The 20,731-nt window shown below is 44.9% G+C and overlaps 1 protein-coding gene across 4 annotated transcripts in view; it reads right to left on the minus strand.

The window, feature by feature from the left end:
* Positions 1–20,731, minus strand: part of LOC311597807 (neurotrimin) — a 964,426-nt gene that overhangs the window by 406,694 nt on the left and 537,001 nt on the right. For all 4 annotated transcript variants that reach the window (XM_084782207.1, XM_084782209.1, XM_084782208.1 and 1 more), the window contains exon 2: positions 5,000–5,084. In XM_084782207.1, the coding sequence (XP_084638333.1) occupies positions 5,000–5,084 (85 nt within the window). The remainder of the gene's footprint in view (positions 1–4,999; positions 5,085–20,731) is intronic.

Here is a 20,731-nt window from a genome sequence, read left to right on the forward strand (position 1 = left end):
AACAAATGAGTGGGATGCCTTCAGACAGACATGAGTGCTCAGAGGGAAGCCCCCACTCTGAGAAAGTGTTCATTGTGATAAGCTGATGTTAAGGCCAGTAAGGCTAAGTTGATTTGGGTGTCAGGAAAGCTCTAAGTGGGCGTGTCTCACTTGCACTTGGGCCAAAATGGAAACAAACAAGGATGGAGCAACGTAGAAAACCTTGTTCCTACTAGTAGAGACTACCAAAATTAAGGCCCATGGACCAAGTCATGTGCTTACTATTGAGACTTAAAACAAAAAACAAAAAACATAGTTCTGCCTTCCAGAGCCCTCAGAGTATATTCAGGAATTAACAGAGACCCATCAAGAACCTGGTTTCAAAGATCTAGAAGGAGATTCTATAGCTCTACCACAATCTTCTGCGCTACTTTATGGGGCTGCCATATAAAACCTGGCCTTAGTCTTGTATGTTAATTCAGACTGTTTATCTATTTATGTAGTTAGTTAGTTAGTTAGTTAGTTAGTTAGTTAGTTAGTTAGTTAGTTTTTCAAGACAGGGTTTCTCTGTGTAGCCTTGACTGTCCTAGACTCACTTTGTAGACCAGGCTGGCCTCGAACTCACAGCGATCCACCTGCCTCTGCCTCCTAAGTACTGGGATTAAAAGTGTGCGCCACCACACCGGCTCAGACTATTTATTTTTAACTCATCCAGGAAGCCTAGCACAGTTTCACCACTACAAGTCTACACACAAGACAGAAAGCAGAGACTCTGCCTCCAATGTGCCCCACACCCAGGAAAGAATTCACCTTTTAGTAGCTGTTTTATTTGTGGAATGTCTGACACAATTCTCTCACTGGGCTGGGTCACTGAGTGACATTCTGATGTTCAGTGAAGGTCTGTACTTGGGTTTCACTGACCCTTAAGTTTCAAGCTGCTCACTATTGCCTCTACTTTTTAATACTACTTGCTCTGGGTCCTAACTGTTGAAAGCCTCCCCACCGGGGGGGAGGGGGGCGCTCTACTCTGACCCTCCCCTGTTGTCATGGTAGCCCTATGTGTTAATTTTGATTATCTAGTTCACAGGTTGGCTTTGGTCAGTGGACGCAGGTCTAAGAGCCAAGTCCGGGCCTCCTTCCACATTTCACAACCTGGCTCTTCGCCCTTTCTGGAAGAGCCACGCAGCAATAAATCTTTGTTGTTTGATCATTGTTAAATTATAAAATAAAGTCAGAGAAATACAGTAAGGAATGAAGAACATTTTGTTTTGTCTTCATTCATCTGTATAGTAAACAAGGCGCTCATGACATTAAAAGGTATGATCTTTGATCTCCCAGAATGTGCTCAGCCCACTTAGAAAGACAATTGAACAACACTGCAAAAGAGGAGCGGATAGCAGACGGTAAACATCACTGGGGAAGTAGGGACACACAGAAGCCACTGGGCCCTGCTAAGTCTTGGGAAATCCCAGCATATGAAGTCTAGTGAAACCGCTCTGAAGCAGCACTCTAGCTCTGTCCCTTGCTGCTACTATGAGTTCCGATAAACGCTACTTTTGGGAATCTCGACTCCTTAGTCTCTAAAATGGGTGATAAGTAAATGAATTGAAGAGAGCAGGGAGGAATAACTGTAACTATGTACATTTAGTTCATAGTTCCACACAGTGGCCCATCAATACGTGATGATATGATTCAGCTTGTTAACATAATCATTACTAGTAACGTCTGCTAGTCTCACTTCAAAACTTCCTAGACATTCCACCTTAATCAAGAAATGTGGTTTTTGCCTCTGTGAGAGAAGAGAGGTCCAATCAGAGATTCATATGAGCTGAACAAGCACACTATCAATTGAGCCATGTCCCCAGGCCCAAGTGAGGCTACTCCTTCATGCTAATGCCTCAGTTTTGTCATCTGTAAAATGTGGCAATAATAACAACCACATGATACTTATTAACACTTGCAGTGTTAGGATGCTGAGCGCCAGATGGGACATTAAATAGCGCACTTTGATGTTCCCTAATACACAGTGACGACTCAACAAAGCTGTGCTATTTAGTTACACACTCTGAGTCATATGATCTCACCATTCATAAAAAGAAAATTACACATTCAGAACATCAAGGGGAGGGCAGAAGAAGTGGGAGATGCAAAACACCTGCAACTTTGTACAGCTTGCCAATGCCACTGTTTCCCAGCATCTCCACAAGGATCGTTAGAGATAATTGGATAAAATAAAATAAACTTTTAAAGTTTTTTTTCAAAGTAGGAGTTGTTGCTGAGACATTTACTCTCCTTAGGGACTACAAAAGATCTCAAAGATGATGCTGGTGAGAACAAAGCAGAAGAAAGCGAAACTAGAGCAGAAAGTCCTCTGCTGGTCATGACCGGCACTGCAATCTTGCTGCAAGGAGGCTTGGGTGGCCTTCCATATACATACATGAGCAGGCTTCGGCCTCTCTACTTGTTGATCAGGAAGGAAGGAAACCAGTTCCATCTCATGCACAATTAAGACAACAAACAGACATAGGACCATGAACAGACCACTAGTAGATTGCCGCAACTTGTAAACAGGTAAAATGCGAATTTAGCCAAGTTTATATAAACCAAAGGATGTATTCTAAAATCCCTACATGCGGCTTTCCAGCTCGCAACAAGGAAAGGCTGAGCACGTGTCTAAGACTCAGAGCTTCCACTCCCAAAAGGGTAGCCTCAACAAGGAAGTCCCCCACACTCGAGCGCAGTACGGTCAGAGAACGAGGAAGCACTGAGGCCCGTGGGCGGCACACGCACAGCTTGCCTGTGACACCAGGTGCCGATCCTGACCACAGATCGTGGCCATGATGGAAGTTTGCTACCACTCAGATGCCGGTTCATCTAATTCCTCCGTTTTGGGCTTCCATCTACTTAGAGGGCCACCCTCCTGAGTGTCACGGAGACATCAAGCCCTTTGTGGCTGACATCATAGCAGGGGACTAGATGGACTTTTTCTGAAAGGTTGGTTTGTGACCAATCCTAAGGCACAGAGAAGCAGCCTCGCCATACCCTCATATTGCCATTTGTATTCAACCAACACCGCTGTGTGGAGTGTCTATGCAAAAATGCAAACAAACATTGGGATCTGGAAGAGACTAAGGTGAGGGTAAAAAAAAAAAAAACCAGCAGAGCAGCCAATACACAATAACCTATTGCCAGAAAGAAGTCCAGGCCCTGGTACCTGCTGGTCACAGCCGTACCAGGTTCTCCTGAGCTGTGGGGCTACTGCCTTCCTGGGGTGACACCTTGGCCACTCTAGTTCCCTTGTTTCCCTTTGAATGTGAGAGTCATTGTCAAGGCCAATTGTCTATTTATAGTTTCAAATCTCTAAGGCATTGGCTACCTTCTTTCCTCTCTTTTGAGTGGTGTGTCCGTATAGGGGGGGTTCTATCTGTATTTAACATAACAAATAGTGTCTTTATTTTGTCCCTGGGGGTCTGCTCCCTGAAGCCAAGTCAGCGAAGCCATCTAGAGAACACACTAAATTTTCTTGACTATATTGTTTTAGAGGTTCATTTTAGTTTTTTTTTTCTATCGAAATAGTCTGAAATCAATGCATATTAACAACTCCATTGAAGTCCCTGCATAAAGTAGATACCCAATCGCTTCAGATAGGGGCAACTAGACAGTTTTACCTTAATCTGAAGTGGGCCCTACAGAGTTCGTCCATGTATCACTGACTAACCTGGAGTTTATTGGAGCCATGGCAATTAAGTCCCCAAAGACAAAGGATCTTGGGATGTTTGCATCCCTTGGATGGTTTCTCAAATAACATGTGTTAAAAAAAAATATCCTCACATTTCAACTCTGTATTGCCAGCACTCCCTCCCCAAGACTGTCTGTCCTGTGGGTATCATGTATGCAGTCCACAAGCCTTCTGATCTCAGAACACTGATGGGACCAAAACATCTTGGCACCAAAACCAAGGTTGATTTCCCACAAATCTTCATGTCAGAGGATGCAAATAGTGTCCTGTCTCCTGTGGTCCACTCAGCTGACCAGTTTTGTAAACTTTATTAAAGGGGACACATTAAGTCAAGGAGAGGGATGAAGGATGCTTGCTCTCTTAAAAATTCCAGTGATGACACCCCCCCCATTACAATCATCTGGTGTGTAGTCCTCCTGTGAGTTGTATGGCTGTATCCACACTGGAATTGGAGTTAGTGCTTCAATAGGAATATAAGAAGGGAGACAGTCTTGCCCCACTTAACACAAAATGTAGCCAAGATTCTCCTTCCCCTCCTCCTCTCCCCCTTCTCGTCCCCAGATCTTTCAACCCTCAACCCCAGAAATCATTCCTGACCCAGCACAACACTAAAGCCTGGGGTTTGTTGGGTGCCAAGTTTTGCATATGTTGCTTGGGTGGGCATAACAAACAGAACGTAGTCCACTCGTATAAAGGGCATTTTCCACAGACAAGTCAGAGTCCATGGTACCACTGTCAAAAAAGCCACGTTCCGATAGAGGAACACATCTACCTCTGCCCACCATCTCATGGAATCCAGACAACCCAGAAAAACCTTGGTAAAAACCAGACTCAGGAAAAGAGGTTTTTCAGAGTCCAGCCCCTGGAGGCAACTCCCAGTGGCACGGGTAGAGCCAGGGCATCCACATCAAGCCAGATTCCTGCTTTGGGACTCCTTCACTTCAGAGAGGAGATCAACCATGGCCAGTCTCAGGCCAGTCCCAGGTCATTATAGCCGGCAGGCTCAAGAACAGTGCCCTCAAAATAAGACAGCCATCCCTCACCCTTAACAAACCCCTGAGTCAAAGAAGCCAGCTTTGGGAAACACAAGTCTCTCCTAGCACTGGCCTGTGATTGCCACATTCCTTGGTAGAGCAGCCAGCTCATCCAGGAATTGTGCAGCACAGAGAACTAGCAACCTCCCTACCAGGCTATCCCTGGCTTGCTCCAGTGCACACACCCGCACCCCTGCCCCTTTGCCCCAGCCCAAACAAATCACTTCGTAGAACGGCAGTTCCCTACCTGAGGGTGGCGCTCTCCCCCTGCCTGACCGTCACGTTGTCCATAGCTTTGGGAAAGGTAGCATCTCCGCTGCGCACCGGCACTCCTGTGGGTACAAGGAACAGCAGCCTGAGAGACACGACCACGAGGCACTTCCAGGGCAGGAACAGGTACCCACAGACCCCCATTCTCGACAGCCACAACTTCCCAGAACTCCAGTAGCGGAACGCACACGCCCCCCGGGCGAGCACAGGAAGTGGGTGGGGTAGGGAGAGAGCGCGGGGACCCAGCGATGAACTAGCGGCGACCGCGAGATGCACTGGGAGGAGAGAAGCGCGCAGACTCCTCCAAGTCTAATATTCCTCCCCTAAATCCAGCCACAGCTCGCCAGCCTCCAAGAACCAGTGTTCATACACATCCGAGGCGGACTTTCTCCGTGCTGCCTGTGACCAGGAAGGTGGCCAAAAAGGAGAAGCGCAAGGCAGGCGCACAGGTGACGGTCTCAGGAGCTGCCTCTTCTCTGTAGCAGTTCAGGCATGGCACTTTGGACAGGAGTAAGCACTTTGGTATCCAACGGGGCTGTGGCTGGGTTGCATCCAGTTACCCAGATGTGGTCTGCGATTCCTCAATCGAACGAGGGGAAATCCAGCACTTTCTTAAGTTTCCGAGCTCGTCGCCAGAAACAATCTAGAACAATAGCAGATGGAAAGTGGAGCACGCAAGAGGCAACACCGATGGTACGAGAAGGCGACTGCTAAGCCGGCTTCGTGCAATCCCGACTCAAGAATCCTGCCGCAGAGCCTGGGTCAACTTCCTCAGAGCCTAGATTCGCGCCGCAGCTTGGGCTGCCTCTGCAGCGCAGCACTAGAAAGCCCGGAGCAGCGCGGCAGGGGCGGACCGCGGCGGTCCCTTGCCCGCTCTCTGGCTCCCTGCAGAAGGCGAAGCGCAGTGGGCACCGGAGCCACGGACGCCAAGCTCAGCGGCCGCCCCCGGCCTCCGCGCCGCCTTCCTCCCGGGAGCAGCCCCGACGCGCGCGGGCCCCGACCGCCGGGGTTGTCATGGCAGCAGCTCCATCCCTGACCGCCACTTTCTCTTGGTGCCGACTCCAAGCGATCCGGCTGACGGGCGGCACGGACTGAGTGCTCATCCCGGCGGGTGCGGGGCGCGGGCGCCCACCTTAACCCCCGCCGCGCCGAGCCAGGGCAGGGCGGTGCACCACCTCTGGCCACCGGTTTAACCATTTCCGGACTTGAAGAGCAAGCTCTTCGCAGTTAAGAAGACAAAGTTACTGTGAGATCGTAATAAGCCCTAGACATCTTAATAAGGGTCACAAACTAAATAGGAAGAAAACAGCCTGCAGCATGCATATGTGCACCTTTAAAATGGTCAAATTAATTCTATCAGCATTTAGAGTACATTTACAATGTTAGGAGGATGCTTTAAATAATCTCATTTTTATTCAATGCTACACCACCCTCTGCACTCCACCCACCCTCTTAAAACCACATAGACTCAACACAATCATTCTAAATAGAGATCTTCCATGTTTAAAAAAACAAAAAACAAAAACGGAAATTCCAGAAGCATTTTGGTGGATGAAATGAGCAAAACCCCATTAAAATGTTGGTCAAGTTCAACAGCACCTTTTTTCTTTCTTTCTTTCTTTCTTTTTTTTTCCCCTCCCCAGACATTGAGTATGCTAGCTGGGTAATAGGTACACAAGCATGAACCAATATGCGCCACAGCCTGGTTTATAAGGAAGATTCTCAGGGTTCTGGGTTCATACTCTGGCATACCTGATTTCATCTCTGAGAGGCGTGGCTTTCTTTAAATCTTTAAGGCAAAAAAAAAAAAAAAAGGCAGGTTATGCCTCAGGTCCTGTGACTTCTATCCGTGTGTTGCTCGTTCTTCTGTGCCTACATCATGTTTCTCCCTTCACTCAAGCTCTGATGGACCTTGCCTAGTCCCTGTGCAGGGAAAAGGGTAGGTCGGTAGGAACTGTGAGGGTTACACCAATAAGCTCCCTTCTCAGGGACATCCAGTCCTGAGCTCCCAATGCTGACTTAAGTTGTTCCTGGGGATGGAAGAGAGGACAAATGGTCTTGTTTGCCCCCATAGACTTTCTACTGAATACAACTGGGATAGTATTTTAAAAGCAAACTATGAAATAACAGTGGCCAGGATGGGGTGGGGTGGGGTGGGGGAGCTCTTCCCCAAGGGCTTCTAACACCAGACTCCAAGGCATCATTCCAGAACCATTACTAACCACAGGGATGCTGGTACCGCTGGGCTTCTGACACTGTTGAGTAACAGCAGCCAGTCCCATGCAGACAGCACGTAAGGATGCACAAGTGCGCCTCTGCTTCACCCTACCACATTGCAGAGGAGGGAAGGGGTCAACTCTGGGATATGTTAGCAAAACTCAAGGACCACAAAGGAAGATAAACAAGCTTGCTTTTCCATTTTTAGAGATGTCCAGACACTTCTGGGTCATGAAGTATCGAGCAACTTTACAGTGGAGGTGTGTCAAAATGCTTGACATCGATTCATTACTAGGCCAATTCCCTGTGGTGTCCTCTGGGGACTTTTTCTGAAATTAAAGTCTCAGGGAACTCATTCACTATTTCTGATCCCAGAAAACCTTTTGACATACAGTGCCAAAAAACAAAACAAAAACAAAACAAACAAACAAACAAACAAAAAGCTAGCTATTGATTTATGGCAAAAAAAAAACTGGCTTCCCCCCCCCAACCTATTTTGTCTCATTTTCCAAAAGGAAAATATAAAAATCAGAAATTAAACTCTTTCATTTTGTTGAGCTGTTCTTGAGCATAGACAGCAGGCGTGGGCTTCTCTTTGCTGATTAACCGGCTGCCGAGTTTAAAGTTCTTTCCTTAAAGCCAGCACCGCACTCTTAATAATCTACCAGCCATTCCTCCCTGCGGTCCCATCACAACCCCTCTCCAAAATGCCACACCCATGGAAACACATGCTAGGCATGAGGAAGGGAAAGAAACTCATTCTATGCTTTGGAGCCATTTCCCCCAAGACCCGGCCTGAGCATGGAGGGGCCGATTCCTTTAGCGACAAATTCTAATTCAGTCTCCTGCATCTAATTCCAGATAGGTACAAATGAGCATTAGGCTTTGCATCTAGAAATGGAGATAATGACAACCTACAGGCTATCCCAAGGGACTTACATACATGATTAACTCTACAGGAAAAATATTTAGAAAACCATTGAACATAGAAGAGGCTTTATTAATACATTTTTCCTGCTTCTGCTTTGTTGTTATGGCTAGACAGAAAAATAATCCGCACAGACTCCTTGAGGCATAGTCTATACTGGCCTGAATGTACTTCATCTCACACAGGCAGAGTATCTTTGTCTCTGGCCACGAGGAAGAGTGCTGATCAGCAACATCCCAAGGGCTGTCCACAGAAAGCCCAGCAGAGCTCAGGTAGCTCTCAGGAGGACAAAGAAAAACCACTCACCTCCTCTGCTTTGTGGGCCCAGGTTTCCAAACTCTACTCACAAATAAAAGTCAAGAAAGTGGCCAAAGGTCAGAGATGCCCACACAATTAACAAGACAGATTGGCTTTATTCAAACCTGCTATTGAAGTGCTTTAAAGCGATGAAGATCAAAATCACATGTCAACTGCCTTCCCATCCCCTAATCCCTAAATATAACCAGCACTTAGTGGCTTATCTTATATCCTGTCCCTGGCTTCATAAAACTGCTGGATTTATTTTATTTTTCCCAGCATATCTGAGTTAATGAAAAAGGGATGACAGTCAGAGCAATTTCATTATTTGTGTTCTTTGTAGAAACAACTTCCTCTCTGCCTCCTGGAAAGCAGACTCCTAACGAGTACCACCTCCACCTGCGCCCCCCCCCCCGCAAACCCCCTCTCCTTCTTCCCTTCTTTCTCGCATACACATATACTGTACACATAAATCAACTTGTCACAGCTTGTCTCTACACTGACAGCTGTAATTGCTTCAGGTTATAAAAATATCTTTAGGACAATACCTTTCAAGATCTCTCTCTCTCTCTCTCTCTCTCTCTCTCTCTCTCTCTCTCTCTCTCTCTCCCTCTCTCACACACACACACACACACACACACACACACACACACACACACACAGAGTGAAGCAGATAGGAGTGTACAGTAGCCTCACTTCGGCTTCTACCTGATCTGGCACGTGTACACTGAAGTAGTGTTTGAACAGGGAGAAGTCCCCATGGATGGTCAGTGCACTGGGCTTTTTTTTGTTCTGTTTTAGTCTATGTTACCTACAGCAAGCTAGGATGAGCTAAGAGACTATGGCTGTTCTACCGTGCAAGAGGAAGAGCAGTAGCTTAAGAAATGCCAGCTCTAGTTCTCTATGAAGGCGAAAGGCCCCCCTCTCCTGGTGGAGATTTCAAATAGAAGTACAGGCAAGATGAAAAATGCAGGGCAGTTAGTGAGTAGCCTGACATCAAATAGATATTGGAAGATTTAATCAGAAAGAGCAGTGTAAATCTGGACAAAGAGGTGCCTCCAGGGGTGTAGGGAAGGGCTTGGCTTTGGGGGGGAAATGCATGCTATTTTTTGCTTCTCTGTGAATGCAGGATCATAATAAAAAAAAATCACTGCTGATCAGGGCTATAGTCCAGTGTGTTAGGATTTCAGTAGGAAAAGCAACAGGGCAACATGAAGAGGGGAAGATAGTGGCATGGAGAGAAAAAAGGTCAGAAATAGAGCAATCTGAGAAGAAGGGGATGAAGAAAAGGTAAGTGCACGGCTGCCTCGCCATGGGCTGTTAACCCCACAGAACTTTATAAGAAATGCACAAAGCAGAGAGACAGGCAGGAGAAGGCTATGGAAGGAACTGAATGAGCCAAAATCAAAGTGCCAAGAACACAAAGGGTAGCTATCCAGAGCGCACACCCCAAAAGTCAGAGAGGTTGAGACAACATTGTTTCTTGTGTAAGATTTAGGTCATAGTAAATTCCCAGACCCAGAGAATCACAGAATGGTATATCAGAAAGGATGTGGGGAGATAGGCAATCCATGCCACTCCCTTTCCACTCGGAAAGGAAAGTTTGAGTCCCAGAAGGCCGTAATATGTATAAAGCTGGTACTGGGCAGAACAGGGTCAGAACTCAGGACTCCTGACGCCTGTTCCAGTTGCCCTTCCAATAGTCCACAGCTATGGACATCGATGAAGACCTGAGTATCAAATACTGGCTTTTATGGCTTCGTCTGGGGGCCATACAGGCAACCATGGAGGGAACACAAATTGCTCATGATTCCTCTCGGCATCCAGTGATTCCACTGAACCCAACGCACTGAGTAAGCCAGCATATATAGGACCCATGGTGAGGAGAAGATAAAAATTAAAGAGAGCACGCAGGCCTGCCCTCCAGGTACCAGCAATTTGGTGCACTTGGGTTTCTCAACAGAATGATTTACACTGAGATTCCCAGATGGTGTAGTTCTAGTGACCTCTGACTTGTACTCCCCTTGTATGAGGAAAATAAGTGGAAACCTATGTTCTCCTTAAGAATCAAGCCTGTGGTGCTTGCCTAGATTTCTATGCACCAAATTGGCCTTTCTAGAGTCCTTCATTAAGAGGAGTGGAGTACATGTAGGGACATCCTAACGTGAAACAAATTCTCTGGTCACGTAAGCCCACACACAGCATGCCGTCTAACAAGAGATAGAACCAGGGTGTAAGGAGATACAAAGGCTGCGCTTATGGTACAAGCAAACCCCGAGGAAGAAATGGAAGAAGGTCAGTCACATCAAAAGTGAAAGACCTTTTCTTAAGGGAACCATGCTGAGCAGATGTTTCCTCCTGAAGAGTAGTAAATGGTAAATGGCATGGCATCTATGACGTCATAGACTATGCCCAATCCAAGAACAGAGGGAAGGGGAGCAGAAGCCTCTGCTTGTCTGTCTGCTCAGCTGAACTTGGGGTGTAACCTAGTAGCTCTGTGTCCTTTGGTAAGGTATATGCATGCAAGCCCCTCCCCCTCCCCCCCACGCCCCTACCCCATTCAGTCTACAATAGCCAAGAACAACTGTGGCCTCCAGAACCAGAAAAGTCAACTCTTCATGCTCTGTAGCTAGAATGGGACCACGGGGACACAGCTTTGCTTGTAAACTAATGGAATTCATGGTGCTAATGACATGGAGCCAGTATAAGGCCGTGTGTGTGAACAGATGTGGACGCTCAGTCCAGGCCACGGCTTTGCCTGGGTTTCTCAGGGTTATACCTGGAGGAGCAGTGTCAAACTTGTCAGGAAGGTCACAGAGAAAGCCAACCAGAGGACAGGAGGAGTCGGAGCAGAGCACAGGCCTGCGACAGTCAAGCAGTTTGCATCAGGAGGTGGGTCTCATCCCAGAGAAAGAAAAGAAACACCATTTGCTAGGATGTGGTAGAAAGCAGGAAGTGCCGCAGTCTCCACACTGCCAGCAGGAAGGACAGTGACCACATCCCTCACCGCACAGTCCTATCCCTGAACGTCTAGTCATCCAATGGTTGCTGCCTTTCCACGGAAGCCTAGGGAAACAGCCTGCGCTGGAGACGATCTGGCTTACTCTTTTGGTAGCAGCCTGGGTACTTTGAGCTCTTTGTTCCTATGGGTACTGGAAAGATAGAGAAAACCCAGGGTGTTGGGGGAGAAGAGGGTTCCAACTCATTTACTGTAAGCCGCGCCTTCAGGCCTTTTCCCAGGAGCTCCAGAACCCTTCTCTGCCTTCACACGCTTCCTGCAAGTGAAGCCACTTTGAGTCTGCAAGGCCCCCTTGCTGCAGGCTCCGTTTTCAGCAAGTCATTTGGTTTTCTAACCCTGCCATAATCCTTCTGGAGCAGGCCTATGCGCATCAGGCCACATGAATATACACACTGCCTATCAAGTCTAGTGTTTGCAAGAAGCTGGCTTCTGGTATGCATGGTGGTCTTTGCAGTCTCAAACCAGGAGCACACCCAAGTGGCTGTCAGGCGCACACACATTGTGCACGCCCCTAAAAAAAAAATCACCTACCACCCACGGCTCTCCCTAACCTTTTATCCACAGCTTTCTTTGGAGGACCTTGCTCCTTGTTCCACAGCTCAGAGCAGAAACAGAAAAGGCAAATCTCAGTGAGACGAGAACATGCTCTGTAATATCCTGCTTCGGTCATACTTTTTTTATTTTTATGTTTTACTAGTAATGAGTTCCATACAAATACCGTTTTGTAAACCAGAACACCTGGGTTCCAGTTTCTCTCAGCCAAGAGGCAGAACTCAGCTGCTGTTTGGACGTGCTAGGACTTTTGTTTGTAAAAATCATCTTTTTTGGGACGGTGAGTTACTGTGAAGATCACAAAGCGGATTCATTCAATGGGCTAAGACATTTCTGAAGGATTAAAAGAACGAGTAAAATGAGAACTCTTGGGAGGGAGGGAGGGAGGGAGGTAGGGAGGGAGGGAGGGAGGGAGGGAGGGAGGGAGGGAAGGATCAAGGGTCTGCTGGGGGGGGGCAGCCTGGCACTTACTTTCTGTGCGGAAGTGCCTGGGTCTTTTCCTCCTGACTTCTACAGGAGGAGCTTGGATTAGACAACTTCCAAGGGTCCTTCCAACTCTAATAGACTGTGATTATGATGCTCCTCAGCCCTCTTCTCAGAAGCAGTTTACCCTTCAGAGTCACTTATCTGCTCCTGCTCTGCAGAAATAGCCTCTTCCTCCTGCCCTTCCACTCTCCAGTAAGCCAAGGTACCACTTCAGAATTGAGAAAACTATCATACGAGGTAATTAATGAGCTGCCCCAGATCTAAGGCAAGCCGATGGAGGAGTCAAGATGATTAAAAGTCTTCCGATAAAGGGTTTCTTTAAGGAAAAGAAAATCCCACAATGCATCCAGCAATGTTAATCTCCAATAAATACGCTGTTAATATTTAACTGGCATTTATTTAAACTTACAGTAACTGTCCTATTAAATCTAAATTAATTGCCCATGTGGGAATCTTCCCCTAAAGCCTAGCTGGGACATGGCTGCCTAGATCATAGCCTACAGTAGGCATCTAGCCATAAAGAGAATACTTAAGCCATCCTTCCAAGACTTTGCTGTTGGAATACCATGGCTGCAAGTGTGTTGGGGACAAACTGGGCTAGTAGTAAGTTGTCTGTCCTGTGGATTTCTAGAAGCCTAACTGTTTCTGTTCTGCGGTAAGACACAACTCTGTTTCATTGTCGTTTTTATTACTCAGGGCTACAGAAGCCACATTGTCCTGCAAGAGTGCCATATGCATTGAATCTTGCTGCCCTCTACCTTCTTACTCCTTTTTTCCCTAAGTAGTTTCACTTCCACTTTTATGCCATCATATAGTTTTATGTATAAAATATATAAAGTCTAGGGCTTACAAACCAAAGAAAACATGTGGCATTCATCTGAGGATGACTTTAATTTATTTAATATGATTTTCTCAGGGGCACATCCATTTTCTTACAAGTGACAAACTTTTGTTCTCCTTTGTGGCTGAATAAAATTCCTATTCTTTCTCTCTGTCTCTGTGTGTGTATGTGTCTGTGCACACACGAGTGCCTATCTGTCTCTCTGACACACTCTCTCTCTCTCTCTCTCTCTCTCTCTCTCTCTCTCTCTCTCTCTCTCTCTCTGCTTAGGAATATTTTTTGAAAACATGCTAGTCAAGTGACCCACCAAAAACTATAGGTCAAGCAGGACCCGTCCCTCTTCTTTTTGGACTTTGTGATTAAGACCCATTCTTCTATCTTTTGCCTCATTTTCTCTTGGATTTCATAAATAAGATATTAATGCTTCATGGTCAGTTGTGTGTTTATATCTCTATACATGTACATACATATAAATACAACTTACACACAGGCACAAATAGAAATGCACTTTCAGCGTTACAAAGAACATTTTGTAATGGCAGTCATCTATAAAATGGCTGTGAAATAATCCCTGAGCGATGCTGTTTTGTCAGGGGTAGCCAGAGTGTAATTGGGTAGAACTGATCTTTGGCTTTCCCTAGAATCAATCAATATTGTTTTATTATAAGTGTGATCCTGGCTGAACTTCAGTGATGTTATTTCACTATGATTAGAACACATTTACATTTGCTTACATTCTCACACTCGCCGGTCTCATCAGATACTTGCGCTAGTGAGATGTGGATCTGAGACAAACTTGTCACAAAGTCAGGGATTAGGCAGGGTCCATTTCAACCCAATGTGCCCAGGCTAACTACAATCTGAACTTTGCTCAAGGAAGTGGGGACAAGATGAGGCAAGCACCATCCTCCCTATGGCTTCTGAAGGTTTTCTTAGGCTTCTCTACATTCTGTTTGCCTTGCAGATGGAGTTGTAGCTAAGAAAAGATGTGGAGCAGACAGACCACTGAAGAGAAGGTGGGCAGTGAGGCAGGAGAAGTGTCCACACTTCATGAGAGGAGAAAGCTTGTCCTTAATCATCAAGAAAAGTTTGGATTTGTGCTGCCATAGAAGCCAAGTATTTTTTTTTTTATTGTTTTTCTGACTAAACTGTTACACAACACCACTTGGTTTTGTCTTTTTGTTTTTGTTTTTGTTTTTGTTTTCCCCTCCCTTCAATCTCTGTCAAGTTAAACTGAAGACAGCACAGGATTGTCACAATGCCTTTAGTTAATGAACGAATTCCTCCCTGTACAAAACATCTTTATTCTTCATTTTACTGACACTTAGAGAGTGGAGAAAAATGAATGGCATTGAGTTCTTCTGCGATATTTTGTTACCTCATCTATTCACCCTTACTGGGTACCATTTACTCTAGGCTTTACGCCAGGGAACAAGGAAGGGCACAGTTCACTGATGCACCAAGACCTTAGATCTCTCCTCTCCTAGAGGTCAACTCCTGTGGCTTCTTCCCCCCAGAAAAGAATGGTCTCCCAGAACCCCCTGCGGGGTTCTTTTTTGGAGTCTATTGAAGAGCTGCAGGAAGCCAGAAAGTGAGAACAGCTACTACAAAGTCCCAGAGTGGATTTACCAGAGCTCAGGTGGCTCTAACCCTGAGGAGGCATAAAGGGGGGTGAGTGTATATGTGAACCAGGGTGTAACGTGTGAAAATAATTTACCTTACCATTCACATCAGTTCTGACAAGGTGTCAGGACCAAAGATGCCTTAGAAAGCAGATGATAAGTCTCTGTTGTTCCCTCCGTAGCAGAATATTAGCTTAAAGCTAAGATATAAATCAAAACCGGAGATTGACATGTTTCCATAAGGAGAAGTATTAATAAGAGATTCCCCGAAGGACAGTTGCCAGGACAAATCAAATGTAATCCTCCCCCCCCCCCCCCGACTCCAATGATCTGTCAAAAGAAATTCAAAGAGAACATTCCTAGGTTTGCAGAAGGCATTGTAGTCTGTTAAATAATTAACTCTCAGCTCAGGAAGGAGCTCAGATAGTCTACAAACTTAGGTGAGTGTGCAGAAAGTGAATAAATGCAGTATAGCAGGCTTCAGAAAAATAACCCAACATGTGCTGATTAGATACTGAGTCCTAGATGGATAAGAAAATACATACAGTAGCCAATGGAATGGGGTTGTGCTGACCCTAAAAATGGGAGCTACTGAAATTTTCTTCTCCATCCCAGGAGAGTCCCTTTGTCCTTGGTCATCACTAGTGGTTCTGCATGGTCCTAACAGTACAGTTCACAGTGTGATACTACAAATGCTTTCTCACAAATAACACACTTTTCCCACCCCAAAATAATATTGAACCAAATGCTGGTATGAAAGATACTAAAGCTATATTAAAACAAACAAACAAACAAACATAAATCTATTCCTTTTGCTCAAAGATACTGTGATAAATCCTTCAGGTCTATATTCACTTTTACTGATATACAGTCTTGTTTCTGGGGTGTTGTGGAGAGAAGGACAAGTCACTTTTACTGTCTCCATCTCCTGAACACTGCCCCTCACTGTGTCCCAACCCTTCTGTCCTTCTGTTTGTCTTTCCTCCCCACATCTGTCAGGTCCTTTTTCTAAATTACATATAACATGCACCTACTTCTCTTAGTTTCCACTGCCTCCAGTGGTCTGAGACATCCTCTCTTTCCCCACCCCCCACCCCCGGCCCCATGCCCCACCCCACCCCTGAGCCCATCTCTGGATTACTGAGATCCCTCTTAGGTAGCCAGCCATCACCAGCTCCTGCTAGGCCTGTTGTCTTCACACTGAGAGCAGGTTCCCTGGATCTTCTAGGATAACTTTCCCTGATTAAGACTGTTGTGGCTCCCACTACCCTTTGAGTAAAATTCTCAATGTGTATGTGGTTTCTGATTCTGAAAGACCCAGTCTTTTGCTTTTAGCTTTATGTCCTGTCAATTTTTCTCATAGCAAACTAGGTTAGGATTTATTTCACTTGATGACTATTTTAATTTCTTAAAAATTCTTCTTTCCAAGCTCTGGGCCTTTGTATATGCTGTTGCCCTTCCTGGTGTGTGTGTTTTTCAGGCTTAATTCTGTCAGCTAATTTCTCACACGGAGGGTCCATACTGTCACAACAAGATGCACCTTCTGCAGCAGGATTTCACTCAACCACCATGAAATTCAGGAGACCTGAAGTTTCGTTTTCTCTGCCCCATTCCTGGAACGTAACACAAGCTCTGGCACTTGCTATCTCCACTAATAATGATTGCATTTCCATGGCTAGCACAGCTTGGGGAAAATATTCCCTGGCAAGGCTCCCAAATGAAGTAACCTTAGAAAAATGAAGACATGTATCATAAGACAGTGGGGCCACACTTACAAGTAAATACTGTGACTAGAAAGGACCCAAAGAAACAAAGGCAGCAGCTGAAGGATACAAGCCATTGTGTCTATATGAAAGGCTAGGTCAGAAAATGTGGTGCGTAAATGGTCAGCAAAGGCTTGGATGAGTGTGAAGGTGACAGGCCACACTGGCGTATTAGGCCACAGATATTTGACATATACCCATAACCTTTGAATCTGACTCCCGGCAGGATCGTGCCTGTCCAGAGCAGGTAAGTAGACCATCTGAATTGATGTGACCTGTTGTGATCTTTCTAATGTCATATCCCCATTTACCCAGTGATTCGATTGTCTATAAGGATGGAGGAAACTGAACTGTGCTCATCTTCACCCCTGCACACCTCTACCACAGCCCATTCTAGAATACAGTTGTGCCTCAGGTGAAAGCAGTGTTTAAGCGTTGCCAGCCAGTGTGTGTGTGTGTGTGTGTGTGTGTGTGTGTGTGTGTGTGTGTGTGTGTGAAGAGAGAGAGGGGGGCGGGGATAATAGAGCAGGAGTATTAGGATTTAGACAGGATTTGGTGGACAACCTTAAGCTCCTATTCTACGTATCACATACACAGGGTGACACAACACACACACACACACACACACACACACACACACACACACACACATTTCTACTCTTAGACACAGATGAGTGCATAACATCCACTGTTTCCTGAACACTGCTGCCCGATTTAGCTCCTGTGCTATGCTTGACAAACTCCTTCCAGAAGTGGGACTGCTCAGAAGCAGAGCAGGTTTGTAAACCAATCATAAGCCCCTGGCGCTCTGCCTCCCTGCCTCCCTGCGGCAGCCTATCTTCATGGGCACGATAGGAAGCAATTGGCTTCCCATAGAATTCTTCACTTTCCACTTTAGTGGGAGAGAACTATGTCAGCAATCATTGAAAACAATAGATATACACAGGCCTGAATTCCTGGCTGTGTGCTTCGTATGACTTGCTTCATGGGAGGCTGATAAACTATAAATAACTCCATTGGGGAAAGTATAGCATTTACTTTATTTTCCTTCAGATGCAGTGGGGGGAATCACATGCACAGGGCTCTGGAGATTTTTTTCAAAAGGCAAGCCCAAGATGGAACTGACTGGGAAAGTTTTAGCAAAGTTTCCACACACACACCCCAAAAATGGTTGAAAGAAGTTACTAGGAAAAGATGTTATTTGCTTGCCCAGCTGGAATGGAGAAAGTCTTATCACCTTGATTGAAAACAGATAGTATATACAGGTGCGGTGATATGTAGGTCTCTCTCTCTCTCTCTCTCTCTCTCTCTCTCTCTCTCTCTCTCTCTCTCTGTGTGTGTGTGTGTGTGTGTGTGTGTGTGTGTGTGTGTGTGTGTGATCAATGGCCACAATTAGATTCTATCTAGTAGGGGAAAATACAAAATTACAGGAGGAGAGAAAAAAAGGAAGGGACTCATTCATGACCACTCTGTCTCAGCACAGAGGAGTAAAGTATATTCAATAATAAACAATATTTGTAAAGAGAAATGGATGAATAAAAACTGTAAAAAGAAAAACGAATATAAAGCCCACAACTTGTATTTCCATCTTTCCCATTGGCTGTCACTCCCCCAAAGCAGACTCTGTTCTGACCGTTTTCTATCATTTAAGAGAAAGAGAAGTTTTGTACCCATCTCATATCCTTATTTTAACAGACAAAAATAGAAGAGCTTTACAAATGAAGTTATATAAACATTTCCAAGATAGCCACTTGGCTCTCGAGAGGGATGGCTAAGTATAGTCTCATAACAAATCCACTCCAATCCCAACATCCAACTCTGACCTCCTAGCACTCTCCATCCAAGAATAACATTAATACTAATCAGACTATTAGCCAGGGTGCTTGGTTTAAATTTTAAAAATTGGAGAAACGATCTTATAAATTATTTTCCAAGGATATCATCTTTAAGCATTAACAGCTATAACTGACTCTGAATTCTGGGAAGTGAGCATAATTACATGGAAATTGACACGACACAAATGCCAAGAATTCTGTTAACCTTTAATATCTTTTAAAAACTCACTCCTTGTAATTATCTCTTTCTTTTGTTCTAAATGTTACTGATGAATATGTAGAGGTGTAAGCAAACAAGAGAGTCGATGGACTGTGGGATCTTTGTCTTGGAATTCTAGATTTCTCCAGATGTTCCATGAGATACCAGGTGATGAATTGCACGCTTGGAGTTTGCCTATATCCAGAAGTCGTCTCTGTCTTGGTATTTGCCCTGCTCTTATTCTCTGCTTATAAGTCTCTGGGATGCGTAGAGTTTCTTTGCATTGGTAATTATAGTGGAATTGCAGGTGGCAGGAATTGGGCGTCTAATGCAATTCCTGACCTGTTCTCTGTCTTTGCAAAAGTCACTGCACCCTTTCTGTGCTTTGGATTTCCTTTCTGCGAAGGGAGTGTGATGACATTTAGCTTCAACTGCAACAATATTTGCATAGTGCTGTAAACTTTACAGAAGACATTTACATCTCTTATCTCACAGGTGTATGGGGTCTCACGCATCTTCCCTCCTTTTCAGCCTCCACTGCCATGGCCGAGGTTCTCTTGCTTTCCCCTTTTCTCTGTGTATTAGTTTAATTAAGTCTTAACTCATCCCTTGGCCTCCGCCCTGCCTCTGCCTAAACTAGTTTTTAAGGGGCAGAGCAAAGTTCATGGTGTAGAATATTGAATAGTTTGTTGATCATCATTGTTACCAGTGAAGCAAGTGGTGCTACCAAGACACAAGGGGGCCAGGGAGATTACATTCCTAGCAATTACTGGCTAGTTATTGGTGTATGTCAAATGCCTTCTGGACGAGAAAAAATTTTTCTTTCCTTAAGCCTAAGATATATCTCATTTAAAACTAAACATGTGTTTTCTTGCTAGATTTTAACATTTACCGATCCTCCAAGAATGCACTGTCTTGCAAGGCATGCAAAGATGGTTTGGCTTGTTACCCAGAAGTGTCACTAGTTTGGGAAATCATCTCAGCAGTGGGAATGTCTCCTGTAGGTTGTGAGTCACTAGTGCTACAAGCCCATGACAGCCTGCAGCCAGTGTAGCTGCCATGTTCCAGATCACTGCATAGATAGGGGCTGTGCTCCAAGACATCCCATAGTAGAGTTGTGCCCCAAGATTTATTTTCTATTTATTACTAATCATTATATATATATATATATATATATATATATATTTTTTTTTTTTTTTTTTTTTTTTAAAGACCCAGCTAGGACTTTACAGGCTCATTTTTCTTAAGAGATTAAGCTCTATATGGAAAGGAAGATGATACATTTTAAATAAGTTTTAGCTTAGTTAAGTTAAATAATAACTGATATAAGCAAATATATCAAATCCAGCTTTATCTTTCTTGGATTGATCGCTAGTAATGTCCTTGGCCTCTTCAAGAAGGCTTGGCAGCTCTCCCCACCTATGATAAGCTTGCCACTGAGAACTATGCTAAATAAACTATGACATTAGCCTTTGCTGTGACTTCACTACCTTCCTCATGGACGTCCAGACGAGTGGTCCTTCCTGGGCTGACAATCATAAGCTCCATATGAAAGGATGCCTTTCTGCCGTTCAGAACTTTCTAAATGCCATTCAGACAGGCCCAGGGCAAACCCCACTTCTCCCATGAAAGATTGTTTTGATCAGTGTTTCCCACTATTGCAATCAATCCTATTCAATATATATATATATTTATCCAGGTATACATGCTATGTATACACATACACACATATAGATATATGCTGTGAATATGCACGCATATCACAACATAGAACTTTCTGAATACTTACATCTATATAATATGAATGCATGTTTGTTATGTTTATGGTTCTTTGTGTGATAGATGACTGTTCACTCACCTAATCTCACCAATTATGGATTATAAGCTTTCTGGAGAAAGGTGCTTTTATTTCTGGTTTCTTTTTTCACCTTTGCAATGCTTTCCAATGTG

This window comes from Acomys minous (assembly GCF_964271855.1).
Source record: "Acomys minous genome assembly, chromosome: 5".
In the NCBI taxonomy this organism is placed as follows: domain Eukaryota; kingdom Metazoa; phylum Chordata; class Mammalia; order Rodentia; family Muridae; genus Acomys; species Acomys minous.